The sequence below is a fragment of the Hyperolius riggenbachi genome, chromosome 3 (assembly GCF_040937935.1).
Source record: "Hyperolius riggenbachi isolate aHypRig1 chromosome 3, aHypRig1.pri, whole genome shotgun sequence".
NCBI lineage: Eukaryota > Metazoa > Chordata > Amphibia > Anura > Hyperoliidae > Hyperolius > Hyperolius riggenbachi.
In genome coordinates this window covers 252,566,917-252,593,729 of record NC_090648.1, presented here as the reverse complement: position 1 = coordinate 252,593,729, position 26,813 = coordinate 252,566,917, and the positions used below count along the sequence as shown (strand labels likewise).

Below are 26,813 nucleotides of genomic sequence, written 5' to 3'. Positions count from 1 at the left end.
TGCACGCCATATGACTAAGTCGGTCCCCACACAGCATCTCTGCCTGCGGGCCGCTTGACTGCCTTCTCCTCCACCACCAACAGGGTCCAGGACTCCAGGTGGATTCCTGAATTTTTAAGGCCGCTGCTAAGCGGCCGCTACAATGATTTTTCTGGTGCGTGTACATGCCTGCCTAATTTTTCTGGCTGCACTGCGGCTGCAATAACAAAACAAAAGGCATGTACATGTGTCAATTCTCCTTCCTGATCGTTACCTTGCTGCGGTGAAGGGGCTTGCGTATCACAATGAAGCAATGCCCGGCTATATGAGTGTGTTGGGGGCACACCTGACCCAAGATAATAAGGTCGTTGCTTCATTGTGGACAGACCAAATTTGATCAGCTGGACACTCAGTCACTGTTGTTCTGTCATTGAGCTACCTCAGCCCGACCATATGGGCTTGAAAACTGCCATAGCCTGCACTCTCGCCATGGTGTGCACCAGTCCAGCATGGCCGTCACTACACAAACAACTGTTTGCTGTGCATTACACAGTGAGTTTGGTCTGTCAGTGTGAAGCAGTACACTACTTACACTACCTGCTGATCCATGTCTACGCACGCAAGATGTTTTAAAGCACTTTATGCCTTCAATTTAGCAATGCAATATGATTTCTGCCCTTAAAACCCTGCTCTGCGTCAAATTCTAAATTTTCCCGGGGACTTTGGAGTGTATCCCACTCCGCCATGCCCTCCTCCAGGTGTTAGACCCCTTGGAACATCTTTTCCATCACTTTTGTGGCCAGAATTAGGGTTTGTAGTTTTGAAAGTTTGCCTGCCCATTGAAGTATATTGCGGAAGTTCGCGTTCGATGTTCGCGAACCTAAAATCGGAGGCTAGAGCCGTCTCTAATAGCTAGGTGGATCATATTTACAAACAATAAAAAAAAATCTTATATGGAACTTCCCTCTTATCAAAGATGGATGCAGGCTATTAATCAAGCCGTGCCATTATACAAACTTACCTACCCAAATAGAAGCTGCACGGTACACCCAAAAATGTCATCAGGTATGGGACACATAGATTGAAACTTATGCTCCACATCTGGCTGCTATGGACTAGGTGAGGGTGGTGATGTGGGAGGTGAAGTGAGGGAAGTAGGGTTGGCGGGACTTGAAAGGGTTCTTATTTTTTTCTCTTTTCTGTTTGCTTTTCTTCTTTCTCTTTTCCTTTTTATTCTTTTGCACTATTTCAAGAGATAGCATCTAACAGCATAATTATATATATATATGTCTTAGCTCAATATGGTAGCTACGCTGTGCTGCATGTCTAGATACTTTATACCAATTAACAAACAGGAGGCTTTTGCTGTTCATCATGCATGTAACCTAACAGACTCACTAGGGGCATGCAGTAATCGTTATGGTCCAATTTAATACTTCTCTATTTTGTGAAAGTTTTCGCAAATTTTATTGGAAACTCAAAAAACTTTTTCAATAAAAGAAAAAGAGATAGGGACTTCAGACAATTTCTAAGTAGGGCTTGTGCTATATGTACCTATGTTTATCTCATCTTGTCACATATCACTTCAGGTTTGCTTTAAGTTATGGTAAGGCATTTGGGAGGCAAAGGATATCGTTTAGGATAACCAGAGATAAGGTTACCTCTGGGGGACATATTTGGGCTAGCCTGTACAGACATGTTTCAGCCACGTAGCTGACGACACAATATTTTGCTATGCGAAGAAACAAGGAAGTGGCACCTACATGATGACATGCGGCAGGCAGGGGAGCTGGCCTTTGCTCAGCCACATTAACTTGTTGGGTGGATCACTTGCAGAGTGGTGGTCAAGGGCTACTGTGCACTCGCCTAACTATTGGCTGAGGCTGCTGAATTTAGTTTGGCATCGTCAGAAACTGAAGTTATGGTTATTAGGCAGGATGAGGAGAGGTCAGGTGGGGGAACCATAAATCAGGATATCAGGGTTTTGCTCATCATCCTAATATCCTGCACCCGCTTAACTGATGATGGATCCCACCATCTAAAAGTACAAGGTGGGGGTGAAAAGACCTATTGTAATAAATGCTGGAGAGGCAGCTGTGGGGAATAGCGCTACCACCGCAGCTGCCTCCAGCCCCCTGTTTAGCAGCATGTCCGGGCCTCAGGCGTCTAGCACGCCGAGGACGGAACTGTCAGTTGCACATAGGGTTGCCTTGTCGCACGCGCATAGACGTGACCTCTATGCGGGGAGGAGGTGCGTCAGCTGACCGGCTGGTCAGCTGACATCAGAGGAGACGCTCGCCGCTCCTCATTGGATGATCACTGAGGGCATGCCTGGAGGGTCTCCTCTGCTTCATAAGCCGTACTGTGTCACTCGCAACTTGTCTGCTGTTGCGAATACTTCGTGTTAGCGCTCAGATCCTAGGATAGTTCCGGTGTGCTTTGATCCAGGAGGAAACCGGGGATTTCACACAAGATAGGAATTGTTTGATAGCCTCAATCATTACCTTACTGTATATTATTTTTGTATGACTCTGGCTCGTTCTGACCTCTCTCTTGCTAAGTGATTTTGTACCTTTGCTCATCTGACCTAGTTGCCAAACCCTGCCTGTTTATATCTTTCTGACTCTGCCTCCCGATTCTGTACTGCATCTGTCTGTCTGTTGCCGAACTCGATCTGTCTGACTACTCTACACTCACCAGAGGGCCCTTGTCTCTGGTGAGAGGCATTATACTGATTGTACCCACCAGCCCCTCTGGTGAGGTGTTGCTCTTATCAGTATTACTGTTGCACCAAACACAATCTGTATTTGTTGTCACATCAGCTTCTGATATACCAGTATTATAGGTAATTTTGCAGATCACCTTATAATCAGGTATATATCTGCATTATAGATGATACTGCAGATCACCTTATAATCAGGTATATATCTGCATTATAGATGATACTGCAGATCACCTAATAATCAGAATTCTGTCGCTTGCTGACACAAATCGTTACACCTATACTTTTCTAATCTCTAATCTTATGTTTTTAAAATGTTTTATCCTTTTAATGCTATATCTCTGTATGATGTAGATATAAATGCATACATTATGTGTTCCTGGCTTAAGAAATAAGGATGTGATTAACAAGACAGTTTCCTGAGCAGGTCAATGTATCTAGCATCACAGTCAATCTTCTCTTGCAATTAGACATTGAACAGAAAACAGCAAATCAATCTAGACTGTCCTTTGTTCAAAAATGAATGATTGATTAGGCAGCACAGTGTTTCAATATGTCCTTTTGCTTATAGTTATCAAAAGCAAACTGAAAACTGTCACATAACAGCTAAGAGCAGCTGCAGTGTGTTTCATGTCATTGCTTACCTGTTACACCATCTCTTCATAGGAACAACATGTTGCATTTGCACTGAGGTAGTCAAAAGAGGTCTTGCTATAATTCGCTATCATAAAATACTACAGTAGACTTATCAGTAAATTACCCCTATTCTGCTGGCTTAGATAGTGTGTTGAGCAATGGGCAGCTCTCTAGAATACAGGGGGATGGGGAAAGATCAGGATAGGCCACTGCACCTGAGAGTGTTTGCATGGAAGCACTAATGGCATGATGCCTGTCACTGTAAGGAAACATACATTCATTTTAGGTCCATAACGCACATTGCCACTAATAGAATTCAATTCACAAAACCCATGTTCAAGTGAAGCCTCCAAACCAGTCATTTATGTAAAGTTACTTACAACATATTTATTACTCTGAAAGTGCCTCTGCAAGCTCTGATTCCTAAAGCTCTCCATTAAAGTGGACCTGAACTCTTGCACAGGACAGCCGGAAAACAGAGAGAAATGCATCCTGTATGTATATAGCCTGTCTAATTCCCCCTTATTTTTTGTCACCAGTTGTAATCTGATCTCTCCCGTGTCACATGACTGCCTATGGCAGAGATGGCAGATAAGCCAATTTGAAAGTATAGGCTGGAAACAATATGTCTGCTTCCATGAATCAGGAAGTAGAAACAGTGCAGATTTATTTTAGGATTTGTATCAGCTGTAACAAAGAAATGTTTTTTGTTTAAAGGTTATTATGCTGTTGTGTATCTTGTAGAGCAGAGAGGAGTTCTGAGATTAGGTCCGCTTTAAGAAAAGAATGACTGTCCTCCAGTTTTCCACCTTAACCTCCCTGGCAGTAAGCCCGTGCTGAGCACAGGCTATGCCGCCGGGAGGCACCGCTCAGGCCCCGCTGGGCCGATTTGCATAATTTTTTTTTGCTACACATAGCTAGCACTTTGCTAGCTGCGTGTAGCATCCGATCACCGCCGCTACCCGCCGATCCGCCGCTATTCGTTGCGCCCGCCCCCCCCCCCCCAGACCCCGTGCGCTGCCTGGCCAATCAGTGCCAGGCAGCGCTGTGGGGTGGATGGGAGTCCCCTTTGACGTCACGACGTCATCCCGCCCGTCGCCATGGCGACGGGGGAAGCCCTCCAGGAGATCCCGTTCTTTGAACGGGATCTCCTGATCTCCGATCGCCGGCGGCGATCGGAGGGGCTGGGGGGATGCCGCTGAGCAGCGGCTATCATGTAGCGAGACTTTGTCTCGCTACATGAAAAACATTTTTTTTAAAAAACACTACTTTTCTGCCTCCTGGCGGATTTTTTTAAACCATAAAAAGATTTCAGGGGACAATCCTTTATATTGTGAAGGATCAAAACACAGTCCTTTTTCAGGGCAATCCACCTTGCCCACCAACACTTGTTTTGTATCTTTGAAAAGGACTCTACCAGCTGGTGCAATCTCAGAAAGGCAAGAAAAATCTCTGAAAAAACTTTATTGACACAGATAAAAATTATCCAAAAACATGATTCTTCAATATCACAATAGTAGGTCTTGAGAATACATTAAATTGGTTTGGAATCAACAAGTGGTTATGGCTTTGTGGGTATTAAACTTCAGGGCTGGGCGGGGCCCCGGTCCTCCTTCGACCTGTTCTACGGGGAGCTCCAGGGTGCCTCCACTGCTTTGAAGTTTACCTTTAATGTTGACACGTCCCAAATTGCGTTTCTTGATGTTAATGTATGTAGACGGGGCCGGCTATTGTCGTTTGACCTATTCTCTAAACCTACGGACCGTAATACTCTCCTTGATTTCCATAGCTTCCATCCCAGGTCCCTGCGAGAGTCACTACCTAAGTCACAACTCATGCGAGTACGTCGAATTGTTAGTGATGAACAGCAAGTAGAAAGACAGATGTCTGGAATGACATCTAAATTCATCGATAGACACTATCCTAAAAAATTAGTTGAACGCATTAAAAGAGACGTAATGAAACGCGAGCGAAGTGATTTGCTAAAAAAATCCCGTAAGAACTCGGGAACCAGTAAACAGAAACGCATGATCTTAGCTACGTCCTATAGCACTTTGTCGTCCAAGGTTACAGATGTGGTCTAGCGGCATTGGCCGATTCTACGGTTCATAAGTGCAGAAATACCAGCATTTAGACAGGTGCCTATGGTGGCCTACAAAAGGGCACAGTCCATCAGGGACCACTTGATTAGGGCTGATATGGGATCCTGCAAGATCGGGGCTCAGAGACATCTTGCACCTGTGCGCAAGGGCACGTTTCCGTGTCTACATTGCTCATGTTGTCAATTGGTTTTAAAGGGTAAAAGTATTGATCATCCTATGAAAGGGTTTCCAGTAAAATGTTCCCACTATGCCACATGTGATACCGAATATGTGGTTTACGGTATCAAGTGTCCATGTGGCAAGATGTATATAGGGGAAACTACTAGGGCTGTTAAGGAGCGTATCATTGAGCACAGGTCCAGGATTAATGTAGCCCTGAAACGTGGTCTGGATCCATCTCAGATTGACCCTCCGGTAGCCCAGCATTTTGTTTTAATGGGCCACTCGGCGAATCAGCTGAGATTCTGTGTCCTGGATATAGTTCCCCCCCCTCCCCCCTAGGAGGGGTGGCAACAGAGAATTAATTTTATTACATAAAGAGGCCCGCTGGATTAGATTTTTACAGACACTAATTCCAGCTGGACTAAATGCTGAGTATAGACCATTGTAGATAATGGTGTCTTTTCTTGCGTACGTTAAAAAGGGGCGATGGGAAAAAAGGGCGCCGGGTTTTTAACGATAAACATGGATTACGTTTAAAAATGTATTTCGTTTAAAAGTAATGTTTTTAAACGTTATAAATCATTAAATAATGTGCATTAAATCGGCAATTGTAAAAACGTTAATCTTTCGTTTAAATAATGAAACGTATAATAACGTTTAAAAAAAAATATTACTAAGTAACCCTCCCTGTACCTACCCCTAACCCCTAGACCCCCCTGTTGATGCCTAAACCTAAGACCCCCCCTGTTGGTGCCTAAGTAACCCTCCCTGTACCTACCCCTAACCCCTAGACCCCCCTGTTAGTGCCTAAACCTAAGACCCCCCTGTTGGTGCCTAAACCTAAGACCCCCCCTGTTGGTGCCTAAACCTAAGACCCCCCTTTTGGTGCCTAAACCTAAGACCCCCTGTTGGTGCCTAAACCTAAGACCCCCCTGTTGGTGCCTAAACCTAAGACCCCCCTGTTGGTGCCTAAACCTAAGACCCCCTGTTGGTGCCTAAACCTAAGACCCCCCTGTTGGTGCCTAAACCTAAGACCCCCCTGTTATTTTTTTCGTTTAAAAATAATGTAAAAAACAAAAAAAAAAAAAAAAAGAAAAGAAAAAAAAAGTAATGTTTTTCGTTTAAAAATAATGTTTGGAAAAAATATTGTACTGGTTTTCGTTTAAAAATAATATTTAAACATGTATAAATCATTAAATAATGTGTAATCATGAGAAACAGTAATAAAACATTAAGTCTCCGGGCGCCGCTTTTAAAACGTTAGTTTTCTCCGGCGCCCTTTTTTCCTACCGGGCGCCCATTAAACGATATTTATTATAGAAGTGAATGGCGGCGCCCGATTTGTCCACTAGCCTCAGGCGCCCGAATTTACTGTTTCCCTTTTCTTATACATTTGTTAAATTATAAAAATGGCTTCTTTTTCTTGTTCCCTTCTCTTTTCTTGCAGTTTTTTCTCCTTTAGAGGCAAATTTGGACCATGGATCATCGATTGTCTACCACTTCAGCTACTGCGTGGCTCACACCAATACTTTGGATTCCCGGTATTTTTCTAATTTTTATGTAGTGTTCAGGCATGTGAATGAATGCATATATTTTTGTATTTCTGGTCCTCCTTATTTCTGTTTACCAGGTGGACCTATGTGCATTATGGGGTTGTCTCCCTTACAGCAATTTGTTTCATGTTTCCTTAATAAGACCGTTTATCCTCTTATAGCAATCCCTGGCATGTCCCCTTTAAATGTCCCTTTTGCACTTGGCTCTTAGTTTTAAATATTTTTCTATAGCGGGGAACCTCTTAAATCCTCTTTGTACTTAGGTCTTTGTTTATTATCTCAAAATTGACTTGGCATCTCTTTAGCCATTTTTATCTTCTGATTTATTTCTATGCTGTGCGGAATATGTCTCCAGTCTATACATACCCTTCCTTGCGCTCCAGCGTGGCTACGACTGACTTGCTTCTCCCATTGGTGCTTCTCTCTGATACACACCTCCTCATGCGCTCCAGCGTGGTTACGAGCTGGTGTGCTCTCCCATTGGTGTCTGTGGCGGCTGACGTCACTTCTGGTGGGAGGAGGCGATCCCTCTTCGATTGCTTTTCGTGAACTGCGAAAGCCGCTTCCCTTGCGCGGACATTACGTCCGCATGTGCGTCCCAGCGTGGCTCTGCTCCGGTGAGGCCCCTGATTGGCTGACCCCCGTGAGACACTAGTGCTGGATGGGATATTTAAATGGCAGGGTTTGCCATTTCAGATTGGGTTCCCACCTTGCAGCACCTGTCCTTAGCCATTGGGAAAGTAAGTTTGTCTAAGCCTGTTTGTATTACATATTCTATGTCCATTTGGCTATTTGGTCAGTTTTTCTGGTATTTCTACCGCTGATACTTCTTTTTACTGCGTTCCTGGGCATCTGTGTTGAAGATGTCTCCACATGTGGTTCTAATTTCCTCCTTATCAGACTGTAGATTATATATGCTGTTTAGGCGGGGGATGGTGTTTTCTACATCAATGTATACATGTATATATGTGCACATGTACGCAGTTGAACCTTGTGGTTTTATTGCCATGTCATGTGGAATCTTTTGAATAAAGAACAACAGCATTTTTTCTACCAGCACCTGGTCTGCGGATCCTTCTATGCATATCTGCACATGTACGCACTAGTTTATACTAGTCGTATTTAGCTATTCATGCTGCAGGGTTCCCCCTCTCATTGTTTTATGGTAGATATATTTTTTCACATGCTTATATACTGCAGGGACCCTCCCTTGGTTGCTCTATGTCTATTTGGCTACTAGGTTAGTCTCTTTTGTATTTTCAACGCTGATACTCATTTTATTGCGTTCCTAGGCATCTGTGTTGAATACATCCCCATATGTAGCTCTGATTTTTCCTTTATCAGACCATAGACTATATATGCTGTCTAAGTGGGGGATGGTGCTCTCTACATGGATAAATATGTATATGTGTGCACATGTATGTACTGGTCTATACTAACCGTATTTAGTCATACATGCTACAGGGTTCCCCCCTTATTGCTTTATGGTTGATACTTTTTCGCCTTTTATGCTTATATACTGCAGGGATTTCCCCTTGATTGTTCTGTGGGATATACTTCCCCCTTTTTTTGTTTCACATGCTTGAGCACTATATGCTACTATGATGGGTTGTTTCTCAGCACCTGTATATTCTTATTTTTTGATTTTCAGGTTTTGTGCGTCTGGTGAGTTCAGACGCCCCCCAATATATGGCTTTATGAGCCTGACCGGTCTTCCTCTTTTTGGTTGAGCTACGCAGGTTTGTTGATTATTTCTTTTTCTTATGTTTCTATTTAAACCTTTTGGTCTAGCAATGCCTTGCACACTTTACATTCTTTATTCTTATCTAGGGATCAACCTGTGAATATGAGGACTGATATTTACTAGTCTTCAGGAGGTGGCCCCATCTTATTTGGTTCTCAGCACCCTTCTTTGGTTTCCTGTTCTTTTTGTATATTGTCTTCATCTAGACACATTCTTTGGTCCTACTGTTTCCTATTGATCACTTATTCTATCTTTGGGGTCATCTAGACATGTAGGTTCTTAGATTGAACCTGGTGTGCATGTTATGAACCCTACTCGGTGTTGGGTCTTTCTGCTGCGACAATTCTCTTTGTCGCATTTGATGGAACCATATTTCGTGATTTTAATGTGTTGTTATGTATTGTTTTTATCTATAGAGTTGGGTATCACGGCCTGATGAAGGGCATATATAATTCTACATAAAAGCCTGAAACGAACATGTGTCGTTGCCCTGAAGTTTAATACCCGCAAAGCCATAACCACTTGTTGATTCCAAACCAATTTAATGTATTCTCAAGACCTACTATTGTGATATTGAAGAATCATGTTTTTGGATAATTTTTATCTGTGTCAATAAAGTTTTTTCAGAGATTTTTCTTGCCTTTCTGAGATTGCACCAGCTGGTAGAGTCCTTTTCAAAGATACAAAACAAGGATTTTTTTTAAACCGCCAGGAGGGTTAATCAACCTTGACCATGCAGAGTGTTCAAGGACCCTGAATCCCAAAGCACTCTACAAAATAAATAATGACTATCCTCCACATTTGATTAAATCCACACATTCTTGCACTAAAGACTTCTTAAGAGCCTCTCACATGTCTAGAATTATGTTTCACATCATATCTATCATGCATATCCATTAAACACACCTTGTTAGACAAGCATGTGATCTGACCTAAGCCTCTTGTTTTCTCACCTTTGGTCTGATGGTAGGTGACATGCCTAATCCCTCGGGTGACATTGCAGGGCTGACACTGGACAGACACATCTCTAGCCTGTAAGATAGCAATGTTTTCTGTTGCTATAAAGATTGGTGGCCGAGACATTGGAAGGCATTGGGGCTGTCAGCAGAAGTGGTCTTTAATGGCCAACTTGGCCGAGTTTCTTCTAGCATGTGTACAGTGCTTATAGAAAACTTGTAACCCCCCAAAAATGCCCCTGTGGGGTACTTCAAGGATTCTGATAGATGGAAGTGTGCCCACAGTAGCTCTTAGTATAGCCAATCCCTATTAGTCATGTATACAAAATTTAATAGGATAAGAGTGGTCCTACCTTAATTCAGGAGACCATAAGATACAAAGAATCATATTTATTTGCACTTTTTAAGACAATGCGTTTCATGGTAGCAACCGCTTCATCAGGTCAATTGGAGTGCCTAATTGCTCAGAGCTCCAGTCTAGGGCGCCTGAGACCGAAGCTCTGAGCAATTAGGCACTTCAATTGACCTGATGAAGCGGTTGCTACCGCAAAACGTGTTGTCTTAAAAAGTGCAAATAAATTTGATTTTTTTGTATCTTATGGTCTCCTGAATTAAGGTAGGGCCACTCTTATCCTATTAAATTTAGTATACATGACTAATGTAGGGATTGTCTCTACTAAGAGCTATTGTGGGCACACTTACATCTATCAGAATCCTTGCTGTACACCCCGCCCTAGGGGTTCATCACCACTCCAGGTGACTTTTCAGGAAGGTGCAACCTCGTCTACGATTACCCGCGGCCGAGTGGGGAGGGTCCTTCCCCACACGCTACAGTGGTTGCCTAATTAAGCAACCCAGCCTTGTGAGTATAATTTCACCCTCACTATTTTCTACCCTATCTGATCCAACGGTAAGTTGAGTGGGCTCCCGGTGCCTTTTTCTGTTTCTTTTGTTTTTCAAGTCCCCTGTGGGGTACTTACCTTGGGAGGGGGAAGCCTCTGGATCTTATTGAGGTTTCCCTGTCCTCCTATGTCCCACGGTGGTCTCGCTGTGCCCCTCTGAACATCAAGCATGTAAATATTTACCTTCTCGGCTTCAACGCAGGCACAGTAGCGGCTCTCAGCTTGGGATAAGGGGTAAATAGCTGATCCTAGTTGGGTCCGCTCTACTGTGCAGGTGGAAGTCGCCTGCGCAGTAGAGCGGACCCGACTGGGATGGGCTATTTCTGCATTATCATGTCATCCAGCAAGGTTAGGAACCCGATTCCTCGTGACATTGCAGGACCAACACTGTACAGACAAGTCACTAGCCAGCAGGCTATCAGTGTGTTCTGTTGCTATGCTGATTTCTGGCCGAGGCATTGAAAGGTATTGGGGGCTGTTGTGCAAACTCTAGGTTCTCATTAGAGGCGGTTGTTAATGGCCACCTCAGCTGAGTTCAATCTATACCTACTGCCTGTCTTGCAGCACTACGCAGCAGAGAGCTGTGAAGCATGACTGCAAGCAGAGCTCTGTATTTAGATACATTTTGAATGTAGTGTAGGGAGCGGTACAAATATTGTGCATGTGCACCCTCTTGTGGCAATCAGAAACATTACAGCCTGCCCACTGCTCTACACTAAAGAACTGAGACAATGGCGTCAATTCACCAGAGAGGATTTACTAAGAGAAAAAAGGTAGGTAGTTTATCTCATGAGATATGTTAACACTCTGGAGTCAATTCACCAGTGTGAGAGGACAGAGAGAAAAGTGTTTGATAGCAGGGGATAATGGAGAGATATGCATGAGGAAAGTGTGAGAAAGCAGAGAGTTAGGTAATCGGTATTAATGATTTACATGGGATACTTTTCCTCTCTGTAAGCTTGAAAGTGAAGCATTGTGGGTAGGAGGCAGAGTTTTACCACTACCTGACCAGAGTATTCCCGCCTTTTACTGCCGGATCATATCATAAATCATATCACAAGTAAGTCTGAACTTCTTCACCACCTCTGTCTCAGTAAAATTATCAAGAACTGTTCTCTCACGAAAAATACGAGGGGCGATGAAACAGACCCTCCTCCTGCGCCTTCGTCTCCTCATAATAGTACCAAGCTCTAAGGCCTAGTGCACACCAGAGCGGTTCGGCTGCGTTTTGCGATCCGCTTGCGGCTGCGGATACGCTTGGGTAATGTATTTCAATGAGCTGGTGCACACCAGAGCGGGAGGCGTTTTGCAGAAACGCATACTCCCGGGCTGCTGCAGATTTTGGATTGCGGAGGCGTTTCTGCCTCAATGTTAAGTATAGGAAAAACGCAAACCGCTCTGAAAAACGGCACTTCAGAGCGGTTTGCCAGGCGTTTTTTGTTACAGTAGCTGTTCAGTAACAGCTTTACTGTAACAATACATGAAATCTGCTACACCAAAAACGCTTCACAAAACCATAAAATGCTAGCTGAAACGCTACAGAAAAATAAGAAAAAGCATTTCAAAATCTGCTAGCATTTTGCGGATCTGCTAGCGGTTTTTGGTGTGCACCAGGCCTAACAGAGTAAGCTCAAAAGGCTCCATCTTCCACAGCAGCAGCTGCTGTGTGAAAACCACGATATCTCCAGGTTCATTCAGGGGATAAAGAGATGAAAAAATAACGAATGGCCACACCCCCTTTCTTCCCTGGTGAATTGTGATTTGCAGAAAAACTAACTACTATCACTTATTTATCTCATACTTATCTCACATTTATCTCTTGCATTTCTCTCTGTCGATATTTTCCCCTATACTTCTGGAGAATTGCTATTTGGAGATATCACAGGAGGTAAATTACCTCCCAAGAGATAAATAGGTTGGTAACCTCTGGTGAATTGACGCCAATGTAGTACAGAAGTTGGCGCTGACCCGGAAGTAATTAGAGGGTCAGCGCAATTACTGTGTGTGTGCAGAAATTGAGATGTGTAATTACAGAAGAAAGGGGGAGCTGGAATGCCCCATATGACAGCGAGGGAAATCCTAATAAGGTAAGTAATTGTATCATGTTTTTCCCTGACAGGTTATTTTTACGGATTCAGGTGTACTTTAAGCTGACTCCCAGTGTAACTGCTTTTTATTGTTTATTGTTGTGGTGTCACCTTTGAGTTGCACTCTTATTCACTCCCCCACATTTAAATATCTTTAGGTTCTGTTCCATCATTTCCACCTAGAAATGGAACATGTCGAATACAGCGCAGGAGATTTGGGCGCAGCCGGCTATAGCGGCACACAGTTTGTAACTTCGGCGCTGTCAAAAGACGGAGCTGAAGTTAGTTTTAAAACATTGTAATTCGGCCGCCAGCTACTGCATCAGCTACTTACATCATTATCCACCATCCACGGCGACCTGGAGGGGAAATAGTAATTAACGCCGCAGGGATTTGTGGAGGAGCAGGGTAAGCCTTATATCATCTGTATCCTGCGCCCAAATCTCCCGGCCGGCAATTTCATACGTACACCCTAGAAATACTCTATCAGTCTCCAGAGATACCCAGACTACTCCCTCATTCTTTCATTATCTCTTGCCTTGTCTAGTGCAACATTCTTTTTCTGGTATTCAACTAAATAGACTATCATAGATACAATCTATTATGAATGTAACAGCAACATTTAGCTACTCTATTCACCATGTCTTATCTGCTGCTCCTCTCTGCAAAATCTGTACACTGACTTCCATTTCACCTGTGAATCAATCTCATGTAACAATCGTATGCTTTTATTTTTTTATATTTTCAGCCTCATACATAAGAACATTCCGAACCATATTGGTCTTGCATGAAACCACTGCTTAGGGTCTATCCACACTATCAGTGGAGCCGGGGGGAACCCACCAGCCAGCATCACCATTGGCCATGGCAGAACATGTGGCAGTGTTGGTCTATTCAATACAAGTTAATGAAGTCACCCACCTCCACTGCCTCAAAATAAATCCATATATATAATCATTTTTACCGCACGCCATTTAAATGAAGCGCAACAACTGGGATGAAGCGTTTAAAGGCCCTTAATTAAAAGAAAAAAGTTACAGCATCTCTGGTCTGTTGGCACCTTTTAAAGGGTAGGTAACAGAGCTCAAATAAAATTGGACAGTATTATGCAGAGATGTCAATTATGTACACTTCTTTAAAAATGACGTACAATAATATTTGAAGTCTGTATATTTTTGTTAACGGATTCATAACAGGCTTCAAATTTACCCAGAAATGGAACTTGAGTGTTTAGACCAGTAAGGCACTAAAATTCAAAATCACAGCGCAGCATTGCCAAGCAAGAAGTACACCATGTACTACTAGGTTGGGTTTCTTCCGGGCACTCTGGTGTCCTTACTCATCCCAAAAACATACAGATAAATTAATTGGTTGTCCCTAGACTACAATAAATATATGACTATGGTAGGGACTAGATTGTGAGTCCCTCTGAGGGACAGTTAGTGACAAGACTATGTACTCTGAAAATTGCTGCGGAAGATGTTGGCGCTATATAAATACTAAATAATTAATAATAATATGTAATGTGCCAATGTGACTGCTGCAATGCACTTTATGTAATGTTAGCACACACTGATAGTAATATATATATATATATATATATATATATATATATATATATATATATATATATTTAGTATAATACCAAGCTTCAATATTTTAAGTATTACACTGTATATAATTATCTTCTAGTATCAGGAAAATACATTTGACATTTCAGTCACATGGTCACATAATCCTGAAATTTCAGTCATATTCTCCTTCCTTAAGGCCCTGTTCACACATGCGTTTTCAAAATGCCTGCAAATTTTTGCTGGCGTTTTGCTGGAGTGATTTTTCTGCGATTTCACACAGAAAAATCACTGAACAGTGTGGCGATTTTGTGGCGATCGCGTTTAGCGCTTCTAGAGTACTGAAATGTGATCGCCTGGAAATCACCTGAAAATGGTGTTTGCCGTTTTGAGGCGATTTGCGGCGATTTGCACAAATCGCCCGAATGAGAACTTTTATTACCCATAGACTTTTATTACCCTAGCGTTTTAAAAAGCGCTAGCGTTTGAGCGTTTTGCCAAAATCGCTGCAAAACGCTCTAGTGTGAATGGGACCTAAGACGCAGGTTTCCCACTGGGGTAAATCACGGAGACAAAATAAAACTTAATCAGTCCTGAGTACATGTGGAAAAACAAAGCTCAGTTTGGTGACGCTGTCCTACCAGCTACAGTAGATATGACACAATATCATTTTTATTTAGCTTCAATCAGTAAAGTTACACAGAATACAGAACATATAATCCAGGAGTTCATTCCTACCATCTGATAAATAGTGTAGATAAAGACAATTTCCAGAGGCAGTACTGTTTATACGTGTTATACTGTTTGTACTTATGTGGGTGCTTCAATGAAATGTTAAAGGCTTTATAACCTTTTGAGGTTCTAATCGGTAGAAAGCTCTACTCAGTATGTCCCTCCTCTTAGCTCACCTTGGATATTTACCCTTCCTTTCCAGTCTAGTCTAACTACTGAACATGCTCACAGTTAGGCCATAACCCTCTTGTCTCTGCATTATGCTGGTTGTATGGAATTAATAGCCTCTGATGATGTCACAACGATTACAAATATTGATAACTGACATGTACATAAATTAACATTTTTATAATTGCATTTAATATTATTGTAAACATCATAGAATAAATACAAAAAAAAATCGTATAATGCTCTCATAACCAGGATTGGGGAACTGACGCATAATCTTGCGTAATCGTAATTAGCTGATTACGATCATCAATATTTAAAGGACCACTATCACGGAAAAAGTAGGCAGTTAAAATCTGACAGAACTGACAGGTTATGGGCCAGTCCGTCTCCTCTATATACCTGTTCAGGAAATGCTGTTGAAAACAAAGAAAACCCTGAAAATCCCCCATGAGGAGATTAACTGCCTACTTTTTTTGCGATAGTGGTCCTTTAAATGAGGCCAAATTGCAGCTTTTGTGACACCACGAATGTCAGAGGTCTATGGCTGAAAAACACACCTCGCATCTGACTCTATGTGAGGCCACCTGCCGAATGCTGTCGGTACCAAGCGCTAACAAATGCCCAAGCCAGTTCATGAGAGCAGCTGTCCAATTTGAAAGAGGACTTACTGTAGTCCTGCTCCACTCTATTGTTAAAAACTTCAAAACACATATAAAATTCTTAGATTTTTTACTGTTTTGATTAACCATCCATCCATTTAGTTACCTCCTAAGGCTTGCCATTTTACTTAAATATGTATATAGTCCCTGCTAAATCCCTACACTAGGTTCTTTGCTAGCAAAAGCAAAGTGAATTGAATGGCAGATTGTCCCAGAGGAGAACTGAGAAGATGTATACCTGTTTACTCATAAATAACCCCAACAAAGCAAGTGTATGGGTCACAATGCCACCTTGGGGTACAAAAACCTTTATTTATGCAAAAAAAGACACCAAATCCAATTTATGCTAGAAACTCTTTTGGATACTAGCTATTCCTTAATAATAAAGAAAACCACTTGAAACAATGATTTGGGTCATGGTTACAGCCATACAACACAGACAGTTTAAAACTGCATAAGTAATAATTAAGCAATGCTTCCCTGGCCAGAGTTTATACAACACTTGCCAACACGGGTCCGTGGATGCCCCCACCAATCATACGTGCCGGAGTCCTACAGTTGTGGGGCCCCAATAAGATAAATAATATGAGTCTGGACCAGACTTCTCCATAAGATTAAGTCCCAGTGGATCCTGAACAGGAGATTCAATCAATTGTTATGCACCTGTCACTGCAGTGCTTTAAAGATCAATAAAGTTTGTATAATGGTATGGTCTCACCCCTCCTTAGTTATCAATTGCGTTGCTTCAAATTCCTAAAGAGTTGCCATAATCCCCAAGTCAATAAAGCTGAAGATAGGTCAGTAGTTAATTGCCAGCAATCCCCGTTAAGCCAGTGGACAGCTGCGGATATTCCAGAGCAGAAAGCTAGTGCACAAGGGAGAGGATGGTGGGCACGGCAGGATGTCACCTAGCAGCAAGGCCAGCCTCGACTCCACCCACCTATGTTTTGCATCCCAATTGGACAGGTTGTGGCTTAGCAAATTGTAGTCATCCTTTTAAAACTAGATGCACCCCGCCTCTCTCAGAGTGACTCAAGCCTGCCTCATTCAAAAGAATAGAATGGGGGTTGGAAAGGCTTCCTTACTAATATGTCAGTGTCACAGCTTGATACGTGGTAGTATCAGTCTATGGCTGGAAAACACAACATGTCACATTTGAGTATGGCCACGGTTGTGCTCAGATGTGACTCCATATGGAGCCATCTGTCGCTGCCATCACTGCCATAAGTGCTAACAAGCGCCCGAGTCCATTCACGGGAGCAGCTGACAGTCAGTGAAAGTGGTGACCTTTAGCTGACCATCTAAAAAATGACGTTTGCTACACTCCGCTCCTATTAAAAACCTCAAAACACATTTGGAATTATTAGATTTCTCACTGTTTGGATTAGTCATCCATCCATCTATTTGGTTACCTCTTATGGCTTGCCATTTTACCTTAATACGTATGCTGAACCCCTAAACTAGGTTCTTTGCTAGCAAAAGCAAACACAGTTGAATGGCAGAATGTACCAGAGGAGAACTGAGAAGATGGATACCTGTTTACTCATGAATAACTTAAGTGTTACAGATAGAGTTTTAGGACGTGGCCACAGCAGCAGTAGCACAAAAGGGGAGCGATTAATGTAAAAAAAAAAGTACATTTATAAAACATGCTGCATGCAAGAAAATCGAACATGTGTCATGTTAAATCCAGTTTGAGAAGACACATCAAAAGCAAACGTTTATCACCATTACCGATGATAGGGCATTTTAAACACATTTCAGAACTGTTTATAATTGCAGTTTCTAATGTTCATAATTAAAACGTATACGCTCAAGGATGGTAATATTAAAAATTTCACCAAACATATTTATTGGATTGTGCGCATTTTCCTCATGTCAGAGAATCTATTTACATTTTGACTAAATATTTGCAGTTCATACAAAATAAAAAGTCCATTGCCATGACCATAGATGTAGATTTTTTCTGTACCTGCTTACACATCAACATTAAACTATTAATGAAAATCTGTATCGCCTGTTTAAAAAAAAATATTTATCATCATGATCATTCTGTTTTTGAGTAATTGTCTACACTTTTTGCACCGTTATTGATGAAGATGGGATTCTACAAAATCTTTGAATCAGGTAGTCGTACAAAAAAATACAATTTTACATAGTAAAACAAAACATTACAAAAGGTAAACAGTTCATCCCAAATTAATTTATAACTTACAAAAAAAGAATGAAAAGAAAGAGAATAAAACACCTAAATAATAACATTGTTTAATAAATAAAAGCCTGAACGACCATTTATTATTAACTTAACCCAGGAGAGGGAGATAGATCTACAAACAAACGCTACACAAAAAAAAGTATACATATACCCCTTAAATCCATTCTATTTGTTGGAAGCTGTAATACAAAAAGAGTGAGCTGCATTCACTGCACTAGGATATTCTTGGTACTACATTGTCTTGTAGGTATTGGCTCTTCCAAGTTCAAAAAAGAATATTAATACAATAACTGTACACAATGGAATAAGAATATAAAAGTCCACAAAACCAATACGCTCAGTCTATGCAGGGGAAACTCTAGCAAGCCTTTCCCTTGGCTCATGGTGTCTACGGTTCCTGCTCTTTTTAATCTCTTGTACGTGTTTCCACTTTGCTCCACCTTTATTGCGTTGCCTTTTCTTTTCCTTGTGCCACATTTGTTCGCAGTAGTCATCCATATTGAATGTAGGACTGCTGAGAAGTTGTAGATAGTCTTTATAGCGTAGCCTTGACTCCATTAGTAATTCTCGCCCTTTGCTTTCATCATCTTCCAATTTCTGTGTTTGTTCCATCTGCTCATTTTCTATGACTTTTACTGTAAGTTTTACTAGAGTGTGAATGAATGTGTGCTCTTGTGCTTTACAATGGTACACTCCAGAATCTTTCTTCTGTAAACTACGAATCAACAGCCCGTATTCGGTTTTAATAACCCTTTCATCAGATGTTATCTGTAAAGGAAGAAGAAAAATAATAACCATGATCATCAGCTACATCATCATGTACAACATCATAATACTTCGTCAAAATTACTGATTTACACTATCAAAGTTAAAGAGGAACTGTTGCGTAAATCTTAAAATTTATAACACATACAAATAAGAGGTTTGTTTCTTCCTGAGTAAAATGAGCCATAAATTAATTATCTCCTATGTTGCTGGCATTTACAGTAGGTAGTAGAAATCTGATATTACCGACAAGTTTTGGGCTAGTCCATCTCTCCAAAGGGGATTCTCAGCATGACCTTTACCCTTTCTAAAGACACCCCCTGAAAAAGATTTATATAAAGATGCTGGCCAGCCTCCCTGCTCACCCTACACTTTTTTGGCAGTTGGATGGAGCAACTGCCATTCACTAAGTGCATTTTGAAAATAAAGAAATCCCTGTGTACCCCCCATGAGGAGATGAGCTACTCAGATTTCTACCACCTACTGTAAGTGACAGCAACATAGGAGAAAAGTAATGTATGGCTCATTTTCCTCTGGAAGAAACGTATTTCTTAATTGTGCATGTTTACATATATTTTACATTTTTTAATTTTCGTGACAGTGGTCCTTTAAGCACTAGTGTTTTCGTTTAGATAAGCATTACGTTCCAACGCTGCAGACACTGCATGGGCTCTGATAACAGGGAAAGGACACTTGTAATACTGAAAGTGACCCAAAACTGAGTACGTAAGGTGATCATAGGCAGCTCAAAAGCAATAATGCTGTATTGAAGCAGGCTGCAAGTGCTGCATGTTCAGTGACCCTAAGGGCTGGGGCCCACTAGGAATTGCAAAACCCTCTCAAAAAACACTTAGCATTTTTAAAGTGCTCTAAACATGGAGTGATTTCCAAAGCAACATCAAGGAATGGGATTGTGGACTCTGCATTCCCTGAATGAAATCTCTCCAAAAATGCTGCAGCTAATCACAAGTGCTGATTGCAAGTGCAATCACCCTCCTAGTGTTTTATTTGCATGGTGCTTTTGTAATTGCCCACAATAACCCTGCTCAAACAGGTCTAGTGGGCCCCACGCCTTACAATGTGTGAAGGTGTAGCGGTGAATCTGCTCCCATACAGGATTGTTGCTTTAGCCAGTGGTGTGCCCTCTCTGTCTGTCTTATCTGATATTGGTTGCAGGGGTGGGGTAAGTGCAAAATAAGTGACTCCAGTGGACAGTGATGACGCTAACCTGTCTATGAAAAGAATGAACTAAGGGAAAGAGATGTAAAGTTGGGCAATATAAACTGACAATATGATGATATACTATACTATAATAGTAAATAATATAATATTGTATAGTATAATATGTCATTGTTGTTTACTTACTTGGATAATATTAAAGGTACAGCCTAAGCAATAGATAATCTAAGGTCAGAATACTAGGCTATACTAGTTTTTGTATGAATATAACCAGTGCAGCTTCTAGGCTAAAATGCACCGAGGGCGAGGGTGTAAAAATTGCGCCCCCCCCCGAGCAAGGTATGGGTGCCCGCAGTATAGGTTAGCCAGGTCTAGTTGCACTTAGTATAGGTCCCTCAGTATAGGTAGCCAAGAATAGGTACCCCAGTATAGGTAGCCAGGCATAGGTGAGCCAGTATAGTTGCCCCCGCTATAGGTTAGCCAGGTAGGTGCCTCCAGTATAGGTTAGCCAGGTAGGTGCCTCCAGTATAGGTAGCAAGTATAGTTGCCCCCAGTATAGGTTAGATAGGCAGGCGCCCCCGGTATAAGTTAGATAGGTAGGTGCCCCAGTACAGGTTAGCTAGGTGGGTGCCTCTAATATAGGTAGCCAGAATAGTTGCCCCCAGCATAGGTTAGATAGGTAGGAACCCCCAGTATAGGTTATTTAGGTAGGTGTCTCCAATATAGGTAGCCAGTATAGTTGCCACCTGTATAGGCTAGCTAGGTAGGTAGGTGCCCCCGATACAGGTCAGATAAGTGCCCCCAGTATAGGTTAGATAGGTAGCTGCCCCCCCCCCAGTATAGGTTAGATAGGTAGCTGCCCCCAGTATAGGTTAAATAGGTAGGTGCCCCTCAGTATAGGTTAGATAAGTAGGTGCCCCCCAGTATAGGTTAGATTAGGTAGCTGCCCCCCAGTATAGGTTAGATTAGACAGGTGCCCCCCAGTATAGGTTAGATTAGGTAGCTGCCCCCCCCAGTATAGGTTAGATAGGTAGGTGCCCCCAGTATAGGTTGGATTAGGTAGCTGCCCCCCCAGTATAGGTTAGGTAGGTGCCCCCCAGTATAGGTTAGATAGGTAGCTGACCCCAGTACATGTTAGATTAGGTAGCTGCCCCCCAGTATAGGTTAGATAGGTAACTGCCCCTCAGTGTAGGTTAGATAGGTAGCTGCCCCCCAGTGTAGGTTAGATTAGGTAGGTGCCCCCCAGTATAGGTTAGATAGGTAGCTGCCCCCCAGTGTAGGTTAGATAGGTAGGTGCCCCCCAGTGTAGGTTAGATTAGGTAGGTGCCCCCCAGTATAGGTTAGATTTGGTAGCTTCCCCCCAGCGTAGGTTAGATTAGGTAGCTGCCCCCCAGTACAGGTTAGATAGGTAGCTGTCCCCCATAATGGAGGGGGGAGCCGGAGCCATGGGGAGGGCACCCCGACCTCTCTCTCCCTCCCTCTCCCGGGCACCCTCCGTGCTCCCCCCTCAGATGCATAGTGAGCAGGCAGGAAGCGCTGTTTACAACTCACCTCCCTGGTTCCAAGTGCCGCTCTCTCGCCGCCGGTCTTTTCTTCTCTGCCTACACGCCGCCGGTCTTTTCCTCTCTGCCTTCCGGCTAAACAGGAAGCAACATGTGTATAAGCGTGTATACAGAGAGGAGACCGGCGGCGAGAGAGCGGCGCTTGGAGCCAGGGAGGTGAGTTGTTAACAACGCTTCCTGCCTGCTCACTATGCATCTGAGGGGGGAGCACGGAGGGCGGCCCAGGAGAGGGAGGGAGAGGTCGGGCTGCCCTCCACGCGGCTCCGGCTCCCCCCTCCATTACAGCACCCCCCTCCCAACAGCGCCCAGGGCGGCGGCACGCCCCGCACGGCCCTAAAAACGGGCATGAATATAACTTCTAGAGAACCATGTTTCTTTTATTCTCTGTCTTGATGACACATCTATCTATGTCAGTTTGGGAAGTACCTAAGTAATTATCACTTACAAAACAAATCATTTAGGCAACTGTTATTTTGTAGTGATAACAGGATAATTGCATGTGTGTGTTTATATGTATGTCTCCTGTAGGCTGTAGGCATGTCAGCAGTGGTAACTGGAGTCTAACGCTTCACATCTTTGTTTACAGTAAAGAATGTAAGAATCACACCATTCTGTTTATCAGGGATGCTGAAATGATGTAATAACATAATAGCAGAGGAAATGGGAAATTCATGTGTTGCTGGTCATCCCAATTAGGGTCAGCTCCATCTGTTGCATAAACAGAATATTTAGATTACTATCTAATGCACGTGTGGGGATCTTCTTCATAATGAACACAGCTGCTTTTGGGTGGCAGCATCTTCAAAGCATACTTTACATCACATGTCAACACTCAGGGAAAAACTAGTCACAATGAATGATTGTTTTTGTCAAGCTGGGAGTTGACAGTGTCATGAAGGAGTTGACAGTGATGTAGCAGATGAATACTGGTTTCAACTAAACACCGGTATTTAATCTTTTTTTTTTTTCAAAATGCAGTTTAAATTGCATTTCTTATAAATGTCCACTTAAAAACGTCCCTAAATTTCTATAATATATAAAACGTAATATTGTATATAGCATATATAGGTTAAGGTGTCTGTGTGCTCACTGACTTTCAAGTAAAAAAAAAAAAAGAAAGAAACATTATCTTTATTGATATGGGGAAAAAAATTAAAAAACCCACAATAGATTGAGGCCCGAGGCATGCCATTTCTTCCACGTGGTCACTGCATTATGCTCCCCCTGCCCAATGTGATGTTCCAGGGGAGGGAGTCTTGTGGTGAAGCTACTCCCACATATAAATATGTATGAGCCGTAGTTGTTCCCCATTTGGTTGTAATAGGTGACCAGTTCTACAGCTGGAGGAAGGAGCAGTATGCTCCAAAATGTTGTTATTGGCATGTCCTGAATAAAAGTAATAAAAGAGCATGAATTACCAATGGTGATGGCCACATCTTTGTACTAATTGCTGTAGCCAGTTGTGCTACCGGGCTGGCCAGACCTCAGCGGTTTGTGTTTCTCAGGAATGCCAAACACCAAATGAACTGTTATTGTCATTTTACCAGCGTTTGCTGAATATGCCCCTAGGTTTCGTTATGTGGGGTCTTTTTATTGTACTCCAGCAAGCTACAGTTTTCTTCTTACACTGAATTATACTTGTTTGAGAATATTATTGTTATGCATATTGTTGCCCTGACAACTTTACTGATCATCCTTTCCTTGGAATATCAGTTCCTTTTTTTTCTTTCTGTCTAAAACTAAACGTAAAGAACTTCACAATGAATAATACCTGCTGATCACAATCTCTGCCAAAATTCAGCTTATTGCTCTATATTCTAACAATTACTGGAATTCAGTTAAAGTAATCAAATTATTACTCACAGTATGAATGTTTACCATACATATAGAACTAAATATACTAATGAATTTCCTTGGTGCTACCTGGATTACCTTAACACTAGGCAAACAGAAAGTGAAGATTTAAAGTCTGTGTTTTTGCATTTTTGGAGCTGTTCCCCTGCTCGACGTAGGTAGCCGCAGGTGTCCCTTAGTATTAGGTAGCCAGAGTAACCTATAATTTATGATCTGCTTGGGACTCTGCATAGGGAAAGAGGGAGGTGGGCTCTCAGGAACAGGAGTGAGCTGCCTCTCCATCATCAGGCGCTTGTAGGCATGCGACCTACGGTGCCTTATGGAAAATCCGGCTTAGCCCCATCTTGCTGTCTAGGAAGTGGTAGTAACTACTCACATACATGTGGCAGTAGACACTGAGGGAACTTATGGTGAAATTTGGAAGCTCCCACCTATAATAATAAGGGAATCCCAAGATGTCAGCTGTTTCCTAGTTGAGCAGAGAAAGGCAATTTTCATATGTGTATGGTGGCCATTGCTGGCACTATAAAACCTGAAAAAGTGCAGTCACTTCCTATGAGATTCAGTGTCTTAAGAGTGCATGATGCATTGTTGGTGTAATAGTTTGTGGCCTTTTTCTGGGAAGTAAATGACCTTTGCTATGCTATTTTCAGTTGATGTTAGATCTTTTGTTTGTGTTGCAGTCTATTTTCATTCACCTCTGGAGGTCTGCATCTTAAACCTATTTTAGAGAGTGAGCAGCTAATAAAAGAGAAACCAGGTGTACCTGAAGGGGGACAGGTTTAAAATCTCCAAACCCATGTGACATCTCCACTGCAGGCCATGACCCTGTTCCTCTTTGTGGCAGCACTCCCTCTGTGTACAACTGTAGCTGCAGGAGGACATCCTTTGCATCTGCACACTGCGGATGTTCTTGTAATTGTATGGTAGTGTGACTATTAGAGTTGGGCCGAACGGTTCGCCTGCGAACGGTTCCATGCGAACTTCCATGGTTCGCGTTCGCGTCCCGCAGGCGAACCTTTGCGGAAGTTCGGTTCGCCCCATAATGCACATGGAGGGTCAACTTTGACCCTCTACATCACAGTCAGCAGGCCCAGTGTAGCCAATTAGGCTACACTAGCCCCTGGAGCCCCACCCCCCTTATATAAGGCAGGCAGCGGCGGCCATTACGGTCACTCGTGTGCCTGCATTAGTGAGAGTAGGGCGAGCTGCTGCAGACTGTCTCTCATAGGGAAAGATTAGTTAGGCTTAGCTTGTTCCTGGCTGCATACCTGTTCTGTGAACCCACCACTGCATACCTGTACTGTGAACCCACCACTGCATACCTGTTCAGTGAACCCAACACTGCATACCTGTTCTGTGAACCCACCACTGCATACCTGTTCAGTGAACCCACCACTGCATACCTGTTCAGTGAACCCACCACTGCATACCTGTTCAGTGAACCCACCACTGCATACCTGTTCAGTGAACCTGCCACTGCATACCTGTTCTGTGAACCCACCACTGCATACCTGTTCAGTGAACCCACCACTGCATACCTGTTCTGTGAACCCACCACTGCATACCTGTTGTGTTCAGAGAACCTGCCACTGCATACCTGTTCTGTTCAGTGGACCCGCCACTGTATACCTGTTCAGTGAACCCGCCACTGCATACCTGTTCTGTTCAGTGAACCTGCCACTGCATACCTGTTCTGTGAACCCACCACTGCATACCTGTTGTGTTCAGTGAACCTGCCACTGCATACCTGTTCTGTGAACCCGCCACTGCATACCTGTTCTGTTCAGTGAACCCGCCACTGCATACCTGTTGTGTTCAGTGAACCCGCCACTGTATACCTGTACTGTTCAGTGAACCCGCCACTGCATACCTGTACTGTTCAGTGAACCCGCCACTGCATACCTGTTGTGTTCAGTGAACCCGCCACTGCATACCTGTTCTGTTCAGTGGACCCGCCACTGCATACCTGTTGTGTTCAGTGAACCCGCCACTGCATACCTGTTCTGTTCAGTGAACCCGCCACTGCATACCTGTTCTGTTCAGTGAACCTGCCACTGCATACCTGCTCTGTGAACCCGCCACTGTATACCTGTACTGTTCAGTGAACCCGCCACTGCATACCTGTTCTGTTCAGTGGACCCGCCACTGTATACCTGTTCTGTTCAGTGAACACGCCACTGTATACCTGTTCAGTGAACCCGCCACTGCATACCTGTTCTGTTCAGTGAACCTGCCACTGCATACCTGTTCTGTGAACCCGCCACTGTATACCTGTACTGTTCAGTGAACCCGCCACTGCATACCTGTTCTGTTCAGTGAACCTGCCACTGCATACCTGTTCTGTTCAGTGAACCCGCCACTGCATACCTGTTCTGTTCAGTGAACCCACCACTGTATACCTGTACTGTTCAGTGAACCCGCCACTGCATACCTGTTCTGTTCAGTGGAGCCGCTACTGTATACCGGTTCTGTTCAGTGAACCCGCCACTGCATACCTGTTGTGTTCAGTGAACCCGCCACTGTATACCTGTACTGTTCAGTGAACCCGCCACTGCATACCTGTACTGTTCAGTGAACCCGCCACTGCATACCTGTTGTGTTCAGTGAACCCGCCACTGCATACCTGTTCTGTTCAGTGGACCCGCCACTGTATACCTGTTCTGTTCAGTGAACACGCCACTGTATACCTGTTCAGTGAACCCGCCACTGCATACCTGTTCTGTTCAGTGAACCTGCCACTGCATACCTGTTCTGTGAACCCGCCACTGTATACCTGTACTGTTCAGTGAACCCGCCACTGCATACCTGTTCTGTTCAGTGGACCCGCCACTGTATACCTGTTCTGTTCAGTGAACACGCCACTGTATACCTGTTCAGTGAACCCGCCACTGCATACCTGTTCTGTTCAGTGAACCTGCCACTGCATACCTGTTCTGTGAACCCGCCACTGTATACCTGTACTGTTCAGTGAACCCGCCACTGCATACCTGTTCTGTTCAGTGAACCCGCCACTGCATACCTGTTCTGTTCAGTGAACCCGCCACTGCATACCTGTTCTGTTCAGTAAACCCACCACTGTATACCTGTACTGTTCAGTGAACCCGCCACTGCATACCTGTTCTGTTCAGTGGAGCCGCTACTGTATACCAGTTCTGTTCAGTGAACCCGCCACTGCATACCTGTTGTGTTCAGTGAACCCGCCACTGTATACCTGTACTGTTCAGTGAACCCGCCACTGCATACCTGTACTGTTCAGTGA

At 43.2% G+C, this 26,813-nt stretch overlaps 1 protein-coding gene across 2 annotated transcripts in view; it reads right to left on the bottom strand.

Moving 5' to 3' along the window:
- Positions 1-17,799: 17,799 nt before the first annotated feature.
- SEMA3D (semaphorin 3D) overlaps positions 17,800-26,813 on the bottom strand; it is a 231,829-nt gene continuing 222,815 nt past the window's right edge. For both annotated transcript variants that reach the window (XM_068276170.1, XM_068276171.1), the window contains exon 18: positions 17,800-18,959. In XM_068276170.1, coding sequence (XP_068132271.1) covers positions 18,534-18,959 — 426 coding nt within the window. In that variant the 3' untranslated portion in view covers positions 17,800-18,533. The remainder of the gene's footprint in view (positions 18,960-26,813) is intronic.